At 39.0% G+C, this 17,052-nt stretch overlaps 2 protein-coding genes across 4 annotated transcripts in view; one reads left to right on the top strand and one right to left on the bottom strand.

Annotated features, from left to right (window-relative positions):
* Positions 1-17,052, bottom strand: part of fancm (FA complementation group M) — a 41,184-nt gene that overhangs the window by 22,328 nt on the left and 1,804 nt on the right. For all 3 annotated transcript variants that reach the window (XM_086182055.1, XM_086182053.1, XM_086182054.1), the window contains exons 3-4: positions 16,378-16,455; positions 16,122-16,280 (exon numbers count right to left, since the gene is read on the bottom strand). In XM_086182055.1, coding sequence (XP_086038181.1) covers positions 16,122-16,280; positions 16,378-16,455 — 237 coding nt within the window. The remainder of the gene's footprint in view (positions 1-16,121; positions 16,281-16,377; positions 16,456-17,052) is intronic.
* On the top strand, positions 2,742-13,999 carry soul3 (heme-binding protein soul3). The gene is made up of 5 exons (XM_086183111.1): positions 2,742-3,347; positions 9,617-9,711; positions 11,309-11,450; positions 11,541-11,724; positions 11,869-13,999. The coding sequence occupies exons 1-5, from the start codon at positions 3,110-3,112 to the stop codon at positions 12,038-12,040; spliced, it is 831 nt and encodes a 276-aa protein (XP_086039237.1). The 5' UTR covers positions 2,742-3,109; the 3' UTR covers positions 12,041-13,999.

Raw genomic sequence — 17,052 nt, 5'->3', positions numbered from 1 at the left:
CCCAAGACCCAAAAACCACAATACAAACCAAACGTTGGGCTTTGTTAACTACACCAACATAAATAATTGTAATACAACAGTCTTAAAATAAACATTCTCTTATTAAAAGGTTCAATTTTTATTTAGTCTGATTGAGGAAAGGGCTATCGCAATGTATAATACTAAAAAAAAACAAAGTCACCTTTACAACTTTTTTTTGTTTTTATGTTTATGTGTACGAGCACATGTATACACAAACCGGCTTTGCAGACTAGGCAGGAAAAGAGAGAGACTGTGTACCACATGACTCTTTGTCTCCGTGACGCAGTCTCACAAAGCATACTAGGGGTGGGGGTGGTGGGTGGGATGTTACATCTGATTGGATGAGGGACATGGAGCTAAGTGACGTGAAGAAGCTGTGAAAAAGCCAGTCTGTAGGCAGCTATTAATAACAGAAGCTACACAAAGCTAAATGATCAGTCTTGCATGTCAACAATGGGCGCGACTTTCTTGGAGTGTATACGACTGTGAGTGAGACTTGCAACCACTGACGCTTGTGTATGTGTGTGTGTGTGTGGGGGGGCATTTAAGGAGACGAGAGACGAGAACTCTAACTGAAGCGTAGAAATTCAATTTCATCACAAAATGAAAGACAACTCTTTGCAAAAGTTGTAAATCAAATAAACAGAAGAGACAAAGACCAAGCAAGGGGGCATGTTAAGTCCCTCTTCCCTCGTAGTTTTTGTGTGTGTGTGTGTGTGTGTGTGTGTGTGTGTGTGTGTGTGTGTATACACTGGTAAATGTGCATCTGTGTTTGCATGTGTGCATTAACATGGAGACTCCCCCACAGACTGTAGAGGATTATATAATGGCCTCTCTCTACGTGCATGTTAAAGGGTGCAACATGGTGGATAGCTGTCGCAGCGACACAGATCAGAGAAAATCCAGCCTTGTCTGTCCGCTGGTACACAAGTTCAAGTTTGTTTTTGTTTTTTATCCTTGGCCAGCAAATGTTTTGTTTAACCATGTTCAAAGATGAAATGATAAGAAATGAAGAGAGATACACTGTTGCAAAATTTGCAATTGCTCATTCGTCTTCTGTCAATAAAGCATGTTGTGTACTTTTGTGTATTTATTACTGTAGGTGTGTAAACTCCCTTCTCTCTCTGTTACACTGCAGATACCTTATAGGTTACATGACACTTCCTCCCTGTGATTCTTTACCACAGAGGTGTCCTATAGTCAAGGCATTCAATTTCTTAAAAGGCTCCGGATGCAAACAACCGCCTGTCCACTGTAACAAACGTTTTGAAACACAGCAAGAAACGACATCTGTCTCTGTAACTAAGGCCGAAAAATGAACCGTTTCTGGGTAGAAAGTTACAGCTATAGGAAGTTAATGATTAACGACAATTGCGAGGCATTAATGTACTTAAAAATTGTATGTGTCAACAGCACATTTTTTTTTGCTTTGCAGGCAGTTAAGACAATTGAACACAGTCTGCGTCCCTATATAGCCTCATATTATGCACTTCCAGGCCTTTTCTCACAATTGTTATAAAAATGGATTCAAATCTGCTGGAGAAATAAGTGAGTTCTTCCTCTTGAGGCCACGCTCCAGCCCTCCATTAGATTTTGTGAAAATCAGCTATACAGGTTTTGCATAATCTTGCTTGAGAGTTGGCACAATTTCCTTGACAAAAGTGAAGTAAATATAATATACCACATTTGGTATTGTCCGCAGTATAAGAGACTATTCTGAGATCTTTCTGCAGAAAATACATTTTAATGAAATTAGTCCTATTTGAAATAAACTTTTCTCACTTTATTTGTAAAAGCGTATTACACAGCAGTAGCTAATTAAAACATCATACTTTATATTTCAAAACGGGATTATAGAAGGAACTGAGAAAAACAAAGGTGTAATATCATTCTATTATTATTCGAAGCTTGCCTAAGTCACCCACTGTAGTGTCATGTAAGTTGTAATCATGTAGCAGTGGGAAACAGCAGCATTATGATTCCACAGGTCATGCATTGGAGAAAAAAAAAACATTTCTTAACAGTTATGGAAGCAGCTCTCAAAACGGTTTTCAGGGCCTACTGGGAGGTTGCAAGGTAACTGTCAGAAATCAAAAATAATTCTAAGAAACTTTTGGTTGCTATAACAACCTCAGAGCATGGTGGGGTCAGCCAGTCGATGACTCCTTTGTTAGGGGAAAATTTATCTGAGTAGTTTGGGAACTTCATACTTCGCTCAAAAAAATTTGTGTCATCATAAAGCCAACCGTACAATTCAATTAACAAATTAACAGCATGATACTATTTTTTCACAAGTTCTCAACAGGTAAATGCTTATTAAATATGAGAAACCATGCCAAAAGCAACACAAATGAAAGCTTGACCAATTTAGATGTATTTCACTAATATCATAAAAATTGCACAATATCATGAGTTACCAGGCCACCAACCTTAGATGACACATATGGGGTTAAATATCCTTAAAAATATGTGTTTTTCATGCATTGATTATTTTTGAACGCATTTAAACACCCCCACCTCCTTTGGTGAAACACATGCTGGTAATTTTTTTTTGTTTTGTTATGTCGTTAACGTACCTATGCCCCGGCCTCTACACTAGTGTCTTCCAAGCTATAATAATGAGTGAGGGTCTGGACCTATTTATTGTGTCGGTAGCAGCGAGGGGAGGGGGTTGTGGGCGCCCGCAGCGTCACGTGGTCCGCCCTCGTCTCCTATAAACGTCGCATTCACCTCCGGCTACGAGGAGGGAAATGTCAAGCCACCGAAGGAGGCGTATACTTTCTTGTTTGTTTTGTTTGTTTTTTTGCGACTAAAAAGTACAACTGGCCAGGGAATATGGCTCCTGTAGATCAGATATAACGTAGCGATTGTAAATATGGCGAAATGCTTCGGAGAAAGCAGCGTAGTGTCTGATATGTTGATCGAAAAGTAACGGTGTTCCTAAGCAAGAAGCAACGACGTCCCTAGGAAAAACAGCAACCGCGACGATTCCCAATAGTTGTTGTTGTGTTAGTTTTGTTGTTTTATTCCATTTAAAACACGCATTTGAGGGATTTCTCCTCGGTAGGAGCTAGTCTTGAGAAGAGAAATGGACCGAGGTGGCTGCCAGATGAATGGCGGCGGCGGCGGCGGCGGCGGCAGCGGGCTCGAGCGACACGGGATGATCACCCTGGAGGACCTGGAGTCTTTCTCGGGAGATCTGTCAGACTCGGGCAACGGCAGTCTGGAAGAAGAGGGTGTAAACGTGGAGGAGGACGAGGACCCCGACCGACTACTGCACTACTGGCAGGATGTAGCCAGGGGACACCAAGTGGAAGTTTCTAATGGTAAATATAAATAACTACATAAAGAGTTACCACCGAGATCGAACATGGTATTACTTACTTTTTCATTTAATTTATTAAAGTTCACGTTAGGTACTGGCTAAAGTATTATCAACTTCTAATTTACATGGTGCACCTTTTTGTTCAACTTCAACAAGTCATACCAGTGTATGAAGTGACCTAGTTTCGAGTATAAACCAGTTCCAAACAGGAAAACAAGTTACCTGCTGGAAGGCTTCCAAAGAGAAATGACATAGAATTTTGTTTTGTTTAAAGTTAATACATTAAATGCTCGAGTAACTTTGGAAAACAAGTGAAAGTATCATGCAGTGTAGTTGTTATACAACATGCTGGTGTTTCCTGAAGTGTGGTCATGGGACTTCCCAAGTTCCATGGGGGGATTCAACGTGGGTCTCCATAAAAACAAGACAGTTTAGTATCATCATTATGATTTATTGCTGAATCTCAGACCATTTTGTAAATATAAAGCACAGTTAACTGCCCTGTCAATATGTTAGGATCAGTTTTAGTGGTCCGCCTCTTTAAATGGGGATTTATTGTAAAATATATAAACATTTGATTTGAAACAATCTCCCTGATACACTTTCAATACACACTCAGCATGTCATTCCTTTTGCTAGTGATCTCTCAATCAAAATCACAACACATGACACTGATGTCCTTAAGTAGAATGGGCTCGTGGGTGTTGTCATTATTGTTAAACTACCACACTCATCAGGATACATACGATCATAAAAAAAACTGTAAAAATAATGGAATTTGAAAATTAAAATTTCAAGGCCTGCAGTATCAGTTGAAAAATAAATACAGCCTGAGCATTGTTTTTTAAACTAATGGAAATTTGCTTTACAAAGGACCTAAAAGTTGATTCAATTAAGATAAAAACCATAGACACATTGAATCAAACCATGTAGCTTTACATAAATTTTAGTTGAATTCTGGCTGGTTAACTCCGAGATGGATTTCTCTCTTGTTTAATGAACCTCAAAGATGTGGAAAATTCACTGAAAAGACATTTTATTTATTCATTGGTTAAGATGTGTGTGAACCCTGTTTTATTTATACTATCAATACTTGTTTGTCTTTGTTGCAAAATAACATGTAAGTGTGGGAGGGAAAATAAAAGCCGTAATAGCACCTAGCATAGGCAAAGCGGACATAACGCCATTGACAGATGACCAAATGAAATTCTGTTGTCTTGAATAAAATGGCAGATTTAATTCAACAGGTTAGAATATTGTTGGGAACTTGTGGGATTTGTTAACACAACTCTGTACAGGTCTAGACACAACATGGCATACTGTGTGCCTGGTTGTCCAATATAATCCAAGAGAACATGTATGCATACAAATACCATTGCCTGCCATTTCTGTTGGGAATATTGCCTCATTATATGACTGATTAAACAGTGTTGGTAGTTTTCACTTAACTCCAGGATAAATGCTTTGGAATATTGTTAACAAATAATATTGAAAAAGAGCACATGTGCGTATATGTGGGCATGACACTGAGAATATGAACCAGTCTAGTCATGATGGGAGGATTTGTAACAATATATCATGGACGATGTATGACAGAGCCCCAATCAACTGGATTTAAGACCTTTTTAACATGCGTGCTTTGCTCACAGAAGCTTCTGCTGCATATCAAAACAGTCAGGCATAGGGGGGCAATAAAGATGTTCTGGCCTCATGTCAAGGAGCTGTCACGCTCCAGCCTGTGCAAAAAAATACTATAGATGTTGTGGCTGCAATGCAAAATAGTAATGCGCAATAGAGAGCAAATAGTCAAATAAAATATCTGAAGCAGAAGGCAAGGAAGAAGTCCTTACAAAAAGGATTATCATTTGTCTAAGTGTTTCATTTTAATAGCAAGTGATGTTAAGCAAGAATAAATCACATGCAAAGGGAGCTGCAGACTTGGGTCTGCACCACAAAAAAACCCACAACTAACAAGTTCAGCTGCCTCGAAAACACCCAGAACTTCAGTATGATGAATGCATGAACATTCCCATCTATGATCAACATCCATCCATAACTCCTTCATAACTCATCACCATATTTTGACAAAAAGACTTGTACATTATCAGGAATGCTACTCTACATGGAAGCGAAAGCTATGCAATGAAATAAAAGTGCTATATTGTCTGTACTTCAGTGAATAACTGATTATAATGTAAATATTGATTACAAAAAACAATTTTTTTTCCATAAGAGGTGAACATTACAACTTTCCGTAATACAGTGATGGGAAATACAAGAAAAGTGGAGCATTCCATTCTGAACTGATCTATAGCTTCAGGTGATTGTGCAAAGCAACCACAGAGGAACACAAATAGACAGTAGCTTATGTTATGCACTCTCAACCCAGTTTGTCTTAGGGCTGTGTGGCTATTCGGTCACCTGGTTCCATGTCTGTGTGTGTGATCATATACTTCAGGGTTGAACTGCTTTGTGAATGTGTCCTGAAATGAAGACCTGCACTAGAGCAACCTCGTAGCATGCCGTTATTCTACAGGCAGGTCCACCACAAGACATAATAATAACAATAATAATAATCATAATGTAATTTTGAACTTGTCAGGTAATATTAAAAGACTTGATTAGGATAGTTACAGGTTGGTGAAAATGTTTTTTTTTTTTTTTGTATTGACTGGAGACAGTCATTGAACTCAGCAACAGTTGTTTTAAACGAAATAACCCTTCCAAGTCTGTTATTTGCAGATCTTGGATAAAGCTGAAAACAATGGACCCATTGAGAAACTAATCTTCAGTCATTTAATCCTCATTTCACAGCAACACAATGCCTTTTTCAAAACACACAAGTTTGTTTTGTGGAACCTAAAATCTTAATGTCAATGTCTTTTTATTGCTCAACATGTGTAACAACAAGCCAGGCACTTCCAGTCTTGGTGACTTGTGTTCAACTTAAAAGGAAGGACTGTAAACATGTGACCTTGTCACCAGTTTAACATGTCGTGACTACTTCAACCAAAGCAATTGTCTCTCAAATGGTTTACTGGCTTTAGTAATGAAGAATGAAAATTGAATCTATAATTTTTCCCAAACTGGAATTATTAAGAGAGAGGTTTTATAAAATTTTGTGTCCAAAAATTATGTTTTGGATTGTATCCTAGTCCTTTTGGAGTCCACACGCAGGCTGATGTCCTTGCTGTGTGGGCACCCAGAGAATCCATTAAGACAGACTGGCACAGTCTCCTCCCACTGCCCTCAGACCACAGCACTAATTAAGGATTTAGCACCAAATCGCTTGCAGGGGCTCTGGGACTAAAAGGGGATTAGCCACCTTGCCTGTACTGGTACATGTGGCTGCTAAGGACACATGCTGAAGTAAACTCCTTTACTCTAATTAGGATGGAGTCCGGTAGACGAGGGGGCAGCAGGGGCTCTGATTGTCCTGCAGGTTCCTGTACTTCAAAAGGGGCTGCTATGTCCAATCATCCTAATTTAGAAGTGCTGCTTTCACACTCAACTGCTCAACTTGGCTTTTTGAAGCAGTGTAACAAGTTGAAGTTTGTTTAACTTCTCCTGCCCACTATTTTATTGTTCTTATTTACCAACCTGACAACGCTTGCTTCCGAAAAGTCACTTGTTAACACAGCCTATTCAGTCTCTCAAAAGACAAAAAGCAGAAGACACAGAGAGTGAATCTAGCTTGTCCATTACCAGCTGTACAAGAACATGATTTGTAATGTGGCTCAGTCATTCCTCCAGTGAGTAAATAAGCAATTTGTTTGCAAAGACTGACACATGCAAGTTACACTGACCTAAAAATGATAAGACATATATTTCCATTAATTATCCATGAAAAAAATGTTAAAGCCTCGTGTTTACTGAGTGTCAAAACTGAGTATAAACATAAGACACTATTTCAGTAATTTGCCTGAAGATCTAATGGCTATTTACAAAGACTCCTTTACCAGATGCATAAACTTTATGGCCTCCCAATAAAGCCGGAAACAAGGATGATATTATTTGCAATGATATTCATGATGGCTTATTGGAATTTAAAAGGCAGTCTGAGGAGCACATCGCATCACTTGATTTGGATGCATGAAGGCGTTCTTCCTTTTAAACAAGATGTTTCAAATGTTCAGAGCAAATAGCTGATGCACATTGTGTTTTCCATTTAAAATCTAAAAAACACATTTAGAGCAGAGTCAGCAAGAGTTACCAAAAGTAACCCTTTTTAACCACTGACAGGTACACCTGCAAAAGACTTAAAAACACTGACTTTACAGTTGCATTTCTTCCAGACTGTCTTTAAGAATGTTGCTCAGCATTTCATATATTTGAAACACATTAATAAGAACAAGTAGTTATTGTGGTCTGGTCCATCAATCAGCAGTTGAACTAGTGAGATTTAATGTTACAGGTGTCACAACTTTACATTCAGTGTTTGGCACAGCTTATAACTGCATGCAATTATGTACAAAATGTATGAATGTAACGGAGTCAACAGTGGCAGCAGACATCTGCTGATACACAGGTGATTATTGATAACAGTCAGGTAATTCGCTCACAAATCAAACTGCTGAGCAATTAGACTGGCAGAAGGGTAAAATAATTATTTGTACTTTCTCTTTTTTCCTTCCAGCCATCTTTGTGATTAGAAATGACAAAAGTATTCTTCATATATTTAATGCTAAATCTGCATATATTCCTCTTGTAAAAAACAAAACAAAACTGAAAACTGTTTTCCAACATTTAAAAGAGCAGCAATTTAAAAGGCCAAAACTGCTGCACAAAAAGGTGTGATTGAAAATACAATTTAAATCATAAACACTGTAGGTTACATTCTAGTAACAGAAGCTTCCCTTAGAGTGGGAGGTGACGTCAGACTAATATTGAGCTAAGGTACAACAGCAATGCTCCTGACCATGCGTGATGCCCTCAGTAACACTTACATGCTGCCATAAAAACAGGAGTGTGTGTGTGGGTGTGCATGCGCATGCATATGTGCAGTATCAACCTGTATGTGTGGAAAATCTTTTAATCAACTCGGCTGTGAATTCCGCCTTTTTCTCTCTCAGTAAAATACACACATGCAAACTGACAGGTAGTATACTTCTGTTAACAATAAAGTCTTATCTATATTTATCTAATCAATGTTTTATGGCATACCCTGATTGTATGAGACTGAACTGTGAGTTTTGTACTGCTGTGATGTACTGACACACACACACACACACCCTAACCCCAATGCCTTGTTCACTGAAAATGATTGATCACCTAAATACCATGGATCCCTCTGACCCAGCTGTCCTCCATCGTATTGATTGACATAATGTGATTGAATTTGATCCACTTTGAGTGCCTTGTGTTTGATGGTTCAACAATAGAACATATAATAAAACATAAGCCCTTCATCTAATCTGACAGCGATTAATCCGGATTGATCCGACACATTCAGTTGTACATGAAAAGTTGCTTCTGTGGTACTTCCCCTTAACTTTGGGATAAAATAGGTTCTTTCTACATGGTTTCATTTTTTTTCAATTAAATGGCTAAAAGTAATTCACACAATATAAATGTGATCATATAAACACCCATCAAGGACCTCTGTAGATGTATGACAGCATGAGTTGATACCCAGGGCCTTAAATTTGGTCAAAACACAGGATAACGTATATAATGGCTACCTTGTTGATGCATTAAATACTGCAACATTTCAGCACTGGCTGGTGCTGTAGTCTCTTTGTGGCAGTCTATACCTGGCATTGGACAGCTTTAGTCAATGTTCTCTCCATCAGTTCTAATAAACATTACACTCTGCGACAACCTGGCACAGTACTCTGCCCATCTGGCAGCCCTTCTCACACAATCTACCCACATGGCCTGCAGAGAGCGATTACTGGAAGTGAGGATGTTTTATACAGATTAGAGACAGGGTCTGTAAAAGGATACATTGGTAATAGGATAGTTGTATGGAAGTAGATATGTATTTTGCCAAAATGCTGGCCCACAACTCACACAGCATCAAGATGTAATACTGCACTTTGGTTATAACTAGAAACATATGCAACTTCTTTCGTTGTTTGACTTGTACTCAAGCAATAGTGGGCATTTGATTCGAGCTGGCCACACCCAACAAATCTTTGCCGTGACTCCAGGCAGTAAACACACATAAACAAATAAAGCACAGGCATAATGTGTTTTCGCTTGTGTCAACAGTTCTTTATTTCTGGACAATGATTTCAACTGACTGTTTGTTTGTTTGTCTGTTCACAGAAATGGCAGAACCCATTCAACAACTAACAAGCAACAACGAAGGACGCAGTCAAAGGGAACATGTCCCTTTCACCCTCCTCACACATAAAGAGAAGGTATCTATCTTTCACGACTCTGGCCAAAGCAAAGCAGTTATACCTTCAGCCTGTGGAAGTCATTGCCATTTGCTATACTAAAAGGGTAAAGCTACCTAATTAGTTGGTGACTGAGTCTACTAAGCAATGTGTACCAGTGACAGCAATACAACAAACTAAGATTTTTGCAAGACAAAGCAGTCTTCAAAAGCGTTAGGCCCTGCTCAGAGTGGCTGTAGCCCCGCTTGAACAAAATGCAGTCAGTCCAACAGAGATGCTGTTTTACCCACACAGCAGGACCCAACAAAACAATGCAGGGCTGGCCGTCAAAAACTTTTAAACAGCAATGAGTAATATGATGCAATGGGATGTCACTCAAACTGCTGAGCAGGCTAATCTCAAAGTAAGCACACAGTCTTAGTCTTAGTGGATAACTTTAACATGATTGCAATATTTGAATCTTTAACCTTTCTCCAGTCACAATAAATGGCAACTGTCACAATTTCCCAGAGTTGTAAAATTCAGTCTGTCTGTTAAAAGACAGCAGCAATTTGGGGACTGACAGGAGTTCAAACATATAACTAAATTGATCTAACTGGAACTTGAAAAAGTTCACTATTTTTGTTGACTTTATCCAGCACTAAATACAACCTTAATTGCCATCCGCACTAAGAATGATAGTAAACTACATGGAGGCCAGGCAAAAATCAAACTTATTGAGACTGTGGTTAACAATATGGCACTGACAGCCGATCCAGTTAAATTAGTTTACAAGGTGTCACATTCAATGTTGCTAAGACATTACTAATCCTTAAGGTTATGGTAATTTTAGGTGATGGTACTTTTTATATTAACATGCCGTGAGTGTATGGTGCCTGTCTGGGTTACCGGCTACATCATTACAAGCGGGCATACAAACATCACTAACGTCTATTACTATTTATGATGAGATACAGATTTTAAATGTAAGTGTGGGTCAGCCACTTCTTTGTTCTTCGTCTTGATCGTGTCATCCAGTACAGTAAGCCATGTAAACTCCTTAGGGACCATATAAATATAGAGGGCTAATTGGTTTAACTTGAGTTAATTATTCAATTAAAGCTTGTCTGGAGACTCCAGTTAAACTAAGCTTAGGACAATCATGGCACCCTATTCTTGGAGCAGGTTTCAGTGTTTCACACTGTAGATGGTGGGGCATTGACCCTGCTGGCTGCCATAAAAAGGTCCACTTTTAGGTTCAAAGCATTTTCTATCATTATCAATCAAGTCTTAATCAGCAAAGCGCTCTAACTTATTTTACGGAGGAATTAACTGTAGATAAAAGACATTACAGTATTAACTGTCAAATGGTAAACCTTTGTAACAACCTTTTTAACCAGATAAATCAAGACGCCCTGGTACACTGCCGACTCTCATAATTATGCCAAGACTGTTACACGTGTGCTTCATCATGCATGACACATTACATGTAGCAAAGGTTGAACAGCTTACTTTATTTAGAAGAAATATATTCCCAGTAGTCCATGAGGTGTTCTCAAGTTGGTTTCTTTTTACTTAATTGGTTGAATAAAGGGTAAAGTTCCCACTCTTATCTTGTTGCCCCATCGTGCTTTTTCAGTGCGGAGAGCTGCTGTATGAAAAACGGCACTATGAAAAGGGCCACTGGGCTTGTATAACAATGCACGAGGACACTTACGAACAGAGCATCTGCTACGGTTTTATGAGGATAATGAGATACATTTGCCAACAGAATTCTTCAGGTAAGTTCACATGCAAAGGGGGCATGAAATGGTTAACTCACAATGAAAAGAACTACCCCTCAATGATTTTTCCGTTTTTACCACGTCTAGGTGAATACCTGGGCATGTCCCTCCCCATTGTGACAGTGGTGCGCACAGATGAGAACCATTCTGTGATCTCCCAAGAAGTCACTGTGGCGTACTACCTACCCACCCACCATCAGGCACGGCCTCCGCAACCTCATGACAACGAGATTATCATAGAGGTCTGGCCTGCCGCTGTTGTATACACAAGGTAAATAATGGATAATGTCAAAGTTACTAAAAATATTCAGAATACTCTTGGTTTATCTACTGTGAGTAGAATTAACTTGCTTGTCTTGCAAGGTAATGACATGGAAATCTGATTCTTCTCTCATCCCCTTCTGTTTTCTTCCAGGCCCTTTACCGGCCCCACCAATGAAGTGACCATCATTAATCAGATCAATGCCATGGCAGAACTACTGGACTCTACAGGCGAGTGCGTCAACGATTCGTTTATCATAGCTGGCTACACCAACCCAGCTCACAGCAACCGTCAGAACGAGATCTGGTTCCTGGAGCGACGCTGAAGGATGAATGGATTAAACAGCATTCTATCTGTGACCCTTGAACACTGCCCCAGCTCAGCTGCAGCCTCAGGTGCAACATCCTTTTTAGTCACCAGTTCTACCTGAAACAAACACCAGCCCATCACACTCCACATCAGTTAGGACTTGAAAAATATAAATATATCAGCCCTTGTTCAAGCCTCAGTGAACTTCCTTGTTGATTTGAATAGATCTTCATAACACCCACAACATCTACGCTAAAACAGTACTGCCATATATCATGGACACAACTCAGATGTTAAGGTAACAATGCATAGCATTCATCTCCTGTGCTTACTTTGAGATGGCAACAAATAAACCGAAGCACAGTGTTCTGTTTAAACATTGATAATATACATTTCTTGGTGCTTTGTGAACTCTGTGACCATTGACTACTGTGAGAACCTGAGAAACATGCAAAAACCTGTTTTTCCATGGTGGAAACAGGTTCCCAGTGGACATGCAGCCTTATTGTACTGTCATAGTGTATCGTCATTTGGGGTGTAGGTCAGTGAACATCAGAATAATGTAGTTTCTCTGTCATTCTCTAGCCTGCTGAGCTGATGTTGTCACTGTTAATTAATTTTTACCTTTTGAGTTGCATACATAACTACAGTTGTAAGAAAAAATATTTTATGTATTGCAGTCCAATCAAGAAGACAGTTACTTTGATATAATATCAAGTGCAATATTTACCCAAAAAACAACAATAAACCAGCTGCTGCTTTTTTACTGAAGATGGGACAGGAAGATGGGACACTAACCAATCTAATGGTATGTGTGAAAATGACTAGTAGGGTGATGTGTGAGTATAAAGATAAGGAGGGAGGGTATCTGCAGCCTGCAACCTGATACAAAGCATCCAGACCAGGAAAAAAGTGCTTGTTTCAACATGAAATGCAACACAACAGCGAACATGTGAGCATATGTGTTCGTGCATGAATGTACAACTACATGGGGAAGGGTGAAAACAATATCACACTAGTCCAAACCAAACTCACTGATTTATCTGCTGAATGACAATCAAAGTACTTCAACAAGTGCATCATTCCTTCTCAAAATGATGCAGGTCCATGCATTCCTAATTTTTCCTCAAAGTCTCTGCTCACTAAACAAAAAGCTACCGTTTGTCATTTTTCTACTTGCTTCTGTGTCAAAGTTAGTGAGTACGCATTCACTACTGTATTGCAAATACCACTGCTGCTGCATAGAGAGATAATGTAACTGAGAAAAGAAATAGAGCATGAAGATCTCTCTGAAGTTAATGTTAAAATAGACAAAGAAAAGCTCTGTTAAGAGTCTGTTAAACCAGTGACAATAATGTTTCTTTTACGATGTTTTAAAATAAAACCAATGCAATGTAAGAAAATGTCACCAGCTGCACTTAGCATCACAGCAATGTTTTTTTTTCCCTTTTCTTTTTTTTTTAAGGAAGATAAATTGACTGCCTGGGAGTTACAGAAATAAATGCAACTGGAAGAGAAATGTCCAAACAATAAACATGTTAGAATGCTATCAGGACATGGGTATTTCTTGAAATTATGATGTACAAAGAAAATTGGGGAAACTTTTAAATTCAGGCTTAACTAGAAGTTTGTCATCTCTTTATTTCCTCAAGAGTGTAAACGCTTAGGAGAACTAGCTAGCGGTTGCCCATTCTTTATATTTTGCAGATTGGTTGACATCACATCCAAATCCAAAGAACACTTCACTGATTGTAGAGTTGACATATTACTTAACTGTAGTGTCAAACACGTGTAAAGCCATGATCCATGTGAGTTAATTGTCCCTTTAAGAGCCTGGTTATATGGGATCAAGTTGGAGGAGTTTTCCTTTTGCTTGTTTTAGTTAAATGCAAATGTGGTGTACTGTGAAAATTCAAGTGCAACAACAAGAGCTACTGTGGTTTTCTTTGGTCAATAAAAATGTGCTTGTCTCCTGTCTTTTCAAATCTACAGTGAGTCTGTGTGTCATTGGGTTCAGACTGCAGTGTGACAGCAATGGACCTCTACATTAGTAGTTCACCTCTCCACATCGGTTTTCTCTGTTTCTACTGCAAATATGTGAGACGATGATGCTACACAAGCTCATCTCCTACACTTCAGCTGACATTCTCAGCTACTGCAAAACAAAATCTGAATATAGATCAAACATCAAAATGACTTGTGAATTATTAATGAAATCCTTCGACTTTTGATATGTAGAGATCATTTCTGTTCTAAAGTGATTTCCCCACTCACTTTCCGTTCATTCGTAGCTGTGCTTCTGACAAGGTAACATGTACTGTATAGTTGATGTGGAATATCCCCAAAGGGTATCATCCTTTTACGGGACCAAATATAGCAAACGTCTGGGACATGCCTTACTTTGTTCTGAAACATATAGCAAAGCCTATTTAAATCAGAGCTGGCACACATTTACCAGTGCTGGTGACACAACAAGATGAACAAAAACTTGAGTATGACATATGAACAAGAAAGGATGAAAGGTAAAATGAAGGATTAGATTTTAAAGCTGAGGCCAAGAATGCCTTCATTATTATGGTCTGAATAATGAATGTAAGCTCATTTGTAATAACAGAAATTCCTAGTGGATAAATGACTTGATTTATAAAACACACAGACTGTAGGAACTAGTATGACATCATCTATTTGTTTGTGCACCCTTTATAAGGAGACTGAAGTTTGACTTAATTGCATGCAGAAGAATATCATTTGGATGAGAGGATGGAACGGGAGAGACGCGAGGGGGAAGCTCTGTAGCACCCAACGTCCAACTTAAAGAGGTCAGGCGATAATAGATACAGGGAAGTTGTACATACACTTGTGTACAATTAAAATTGTATAAATTATACAATTTGTCATGGAAGGGTAACTTAAACACTGCAATGAAAAATGTGGTTGTACTAGGCAGTAATCATGTTGGTTAGTGCTACTTTTGGGGCCTCAAGTGGAAAGTTGAGGAACTGCAGTTTTGTGTTTTAAGCTTAATTTACGTAGGGAAGGTTCACTACTCTCTTCAGTCTGTTTTTGCAGAACCACCCTCGTCAAATTTACACAGCTACACACCATCTGGAAGCTTCTCAGAACAACCAAAACCGTGATGGCTTCACTTTGGTTCCACAAAAGGAACACCCTGACACTTCCAGCCTAAATTGCACCATCTGTTTCCATCACAACACAACACTGAGTATACTGGCAGATCATGAGCACATTCATCAACTCCAACTCAAACATGCAGCAGGACATTAATAAGTAAAGGAGTAGTTCAGTGGTTACATCTCATGTGCTCTTGATTGCTTGTGATTAACTGGGACAAAGGTTTGTTTGCATGGCTGGTTAATTTTTCTAATTTGCCCAACAATTGTGAAAATTCCACCTGAATGACTGCAGTAATGCTCATTTTACACCCCAGTACTTTGCTGTCCCTGCTTTGTGTAATGTCTTATCATATTAAGGAGGCACAATGAAAACACAAGATTAACAAGCAGGTTGAAGACCCCTTCCGGTCAGTGGTATGTAGAGAAAAGTGCAGATGAACGTCAAACCAATGACAAAATAAACAAGAAAGCAAGTAACAAAAAGGGAAGGAGGTAAAGAAACAGGAAGAAGACCTAACTGAGTAAACGCTCAACAGGTCAGACTTTCAAATGCAGTTGTCACATTCCATCTGTCTGGCCAGTTGAAGCTGCACACTTATAGTTCAGCACACACAAACAGTGAACCCACCCGTGACAAGAAGAGAAACCGGGTCTGTTAATAATCCAGCATAATTTTATCCAACACCCAGAGCCAGACCACAGAATGGAACAGGATGTTGCTTTCAAGACAAATCAATTCACTTTATATTTACTGACCCGCTAAGAACCACTCACCAAGACGGATATGAATTTCTGATAGCAGAAAGCAGCAAATATTGACCACAAGGTGGCAGCAAAGCGCCAATAAAACAATCAATCTCACACCACACATTTTATGAGGGACTGGGGAACAGAGCCATAATTATGATTGACAACTGACTGTGCACGTATCCAAGGTTTTACGAAATATGGTGATTGGCCTACCTGTAGATAGCGAGCCTGGAAAGCCGTCAGTACCTCCCCGAGAGGAACCACCATTTTCTCCACGCTGCGCTGGTGGGAATAGGGCTGGATGTCTGGGCTTTCATCGGAACGCAGCTCAATATGGGAGATGAGTAAATTAGAGATAACCGACTGCACTGACTGTAGAGACATAGGAACACAGCAGAAGAAATTACTTTGGACACATGAAGAATTTAATAATGTGGCTTATTATTTAATAAAAAAAAAATACTCTCACCCTCGTATCTCCCCCTGGAGTGGCACTAAGAGCTAGGATGCGGAACTGCACAGTCTGGCTGCAAAGTTGTCTGATCACCTGAATGACAGAAAGAAACAAGTGAATTATACCTGATTAATGCAAGACTGGCCACAATCTGTATTTGATTAGTTGTCAATAGCAGCACACAGGGAAAATGGCTCCCTTTTTTCCTCCTTACATGTTTTTTTCTTCCACATTTTCTTTCTTTCTTTTAAATTTATTTTATTCCACATAAATCATTCTGATCTTTATTTTTATCTTTGAGAGTTAATGTGTGTCTGCATGTGCAGGTCTAACCACGTAAGTCATCATCTTTGCTGTTAATGTTTTTTGTCAGCGTGTTATTTAAGGAGATATCATGAGTGTTTCATATTCTTCAAAGACTGGTTTTGGGTGTTGGATAACTATAAAGTCCACATTTAGATTATCAAAGGTTGAGGGCTTCCCCTCAGACAAAGCTTGGAACAAGGATCCATCTCACCCTTCCTCAGCTCCTTAGTCATTTACTGTTCTTAATTAGTTTCACTAAGTTTTGAAATCATGAACTCATTACAATGTTACTTAACCCCAGATACAGTCAACAAGCTACCTTAATGTTGCTGTTTACATCACTGTATTCACACCAAATGCATGAGTCTATGCATGAAGCATTCA

The sequence above is a fragment of the Aulostomus chinensis genome, chromosome 17 (genome assembly GCF_037954235.1).
Source record: "Aulostomus chinensis isolate RoL2024-O1b breed Wild chromosome 17, RoL_Achi_v1.0, whole genome shotgun sequence".
NCBI classification, from domain to species: domain Eukaryota; kingdom Metazoa; phylum Chordata; class Actinopteri; order Syngnathiformes; family Aulostomidae; genus Aulostomus; species Aulostomus chinensis.
Note: the sequence above shows the minus strand (reverse complement) of the source record. Positions and strands in the feature narration are given on the sequence as shown.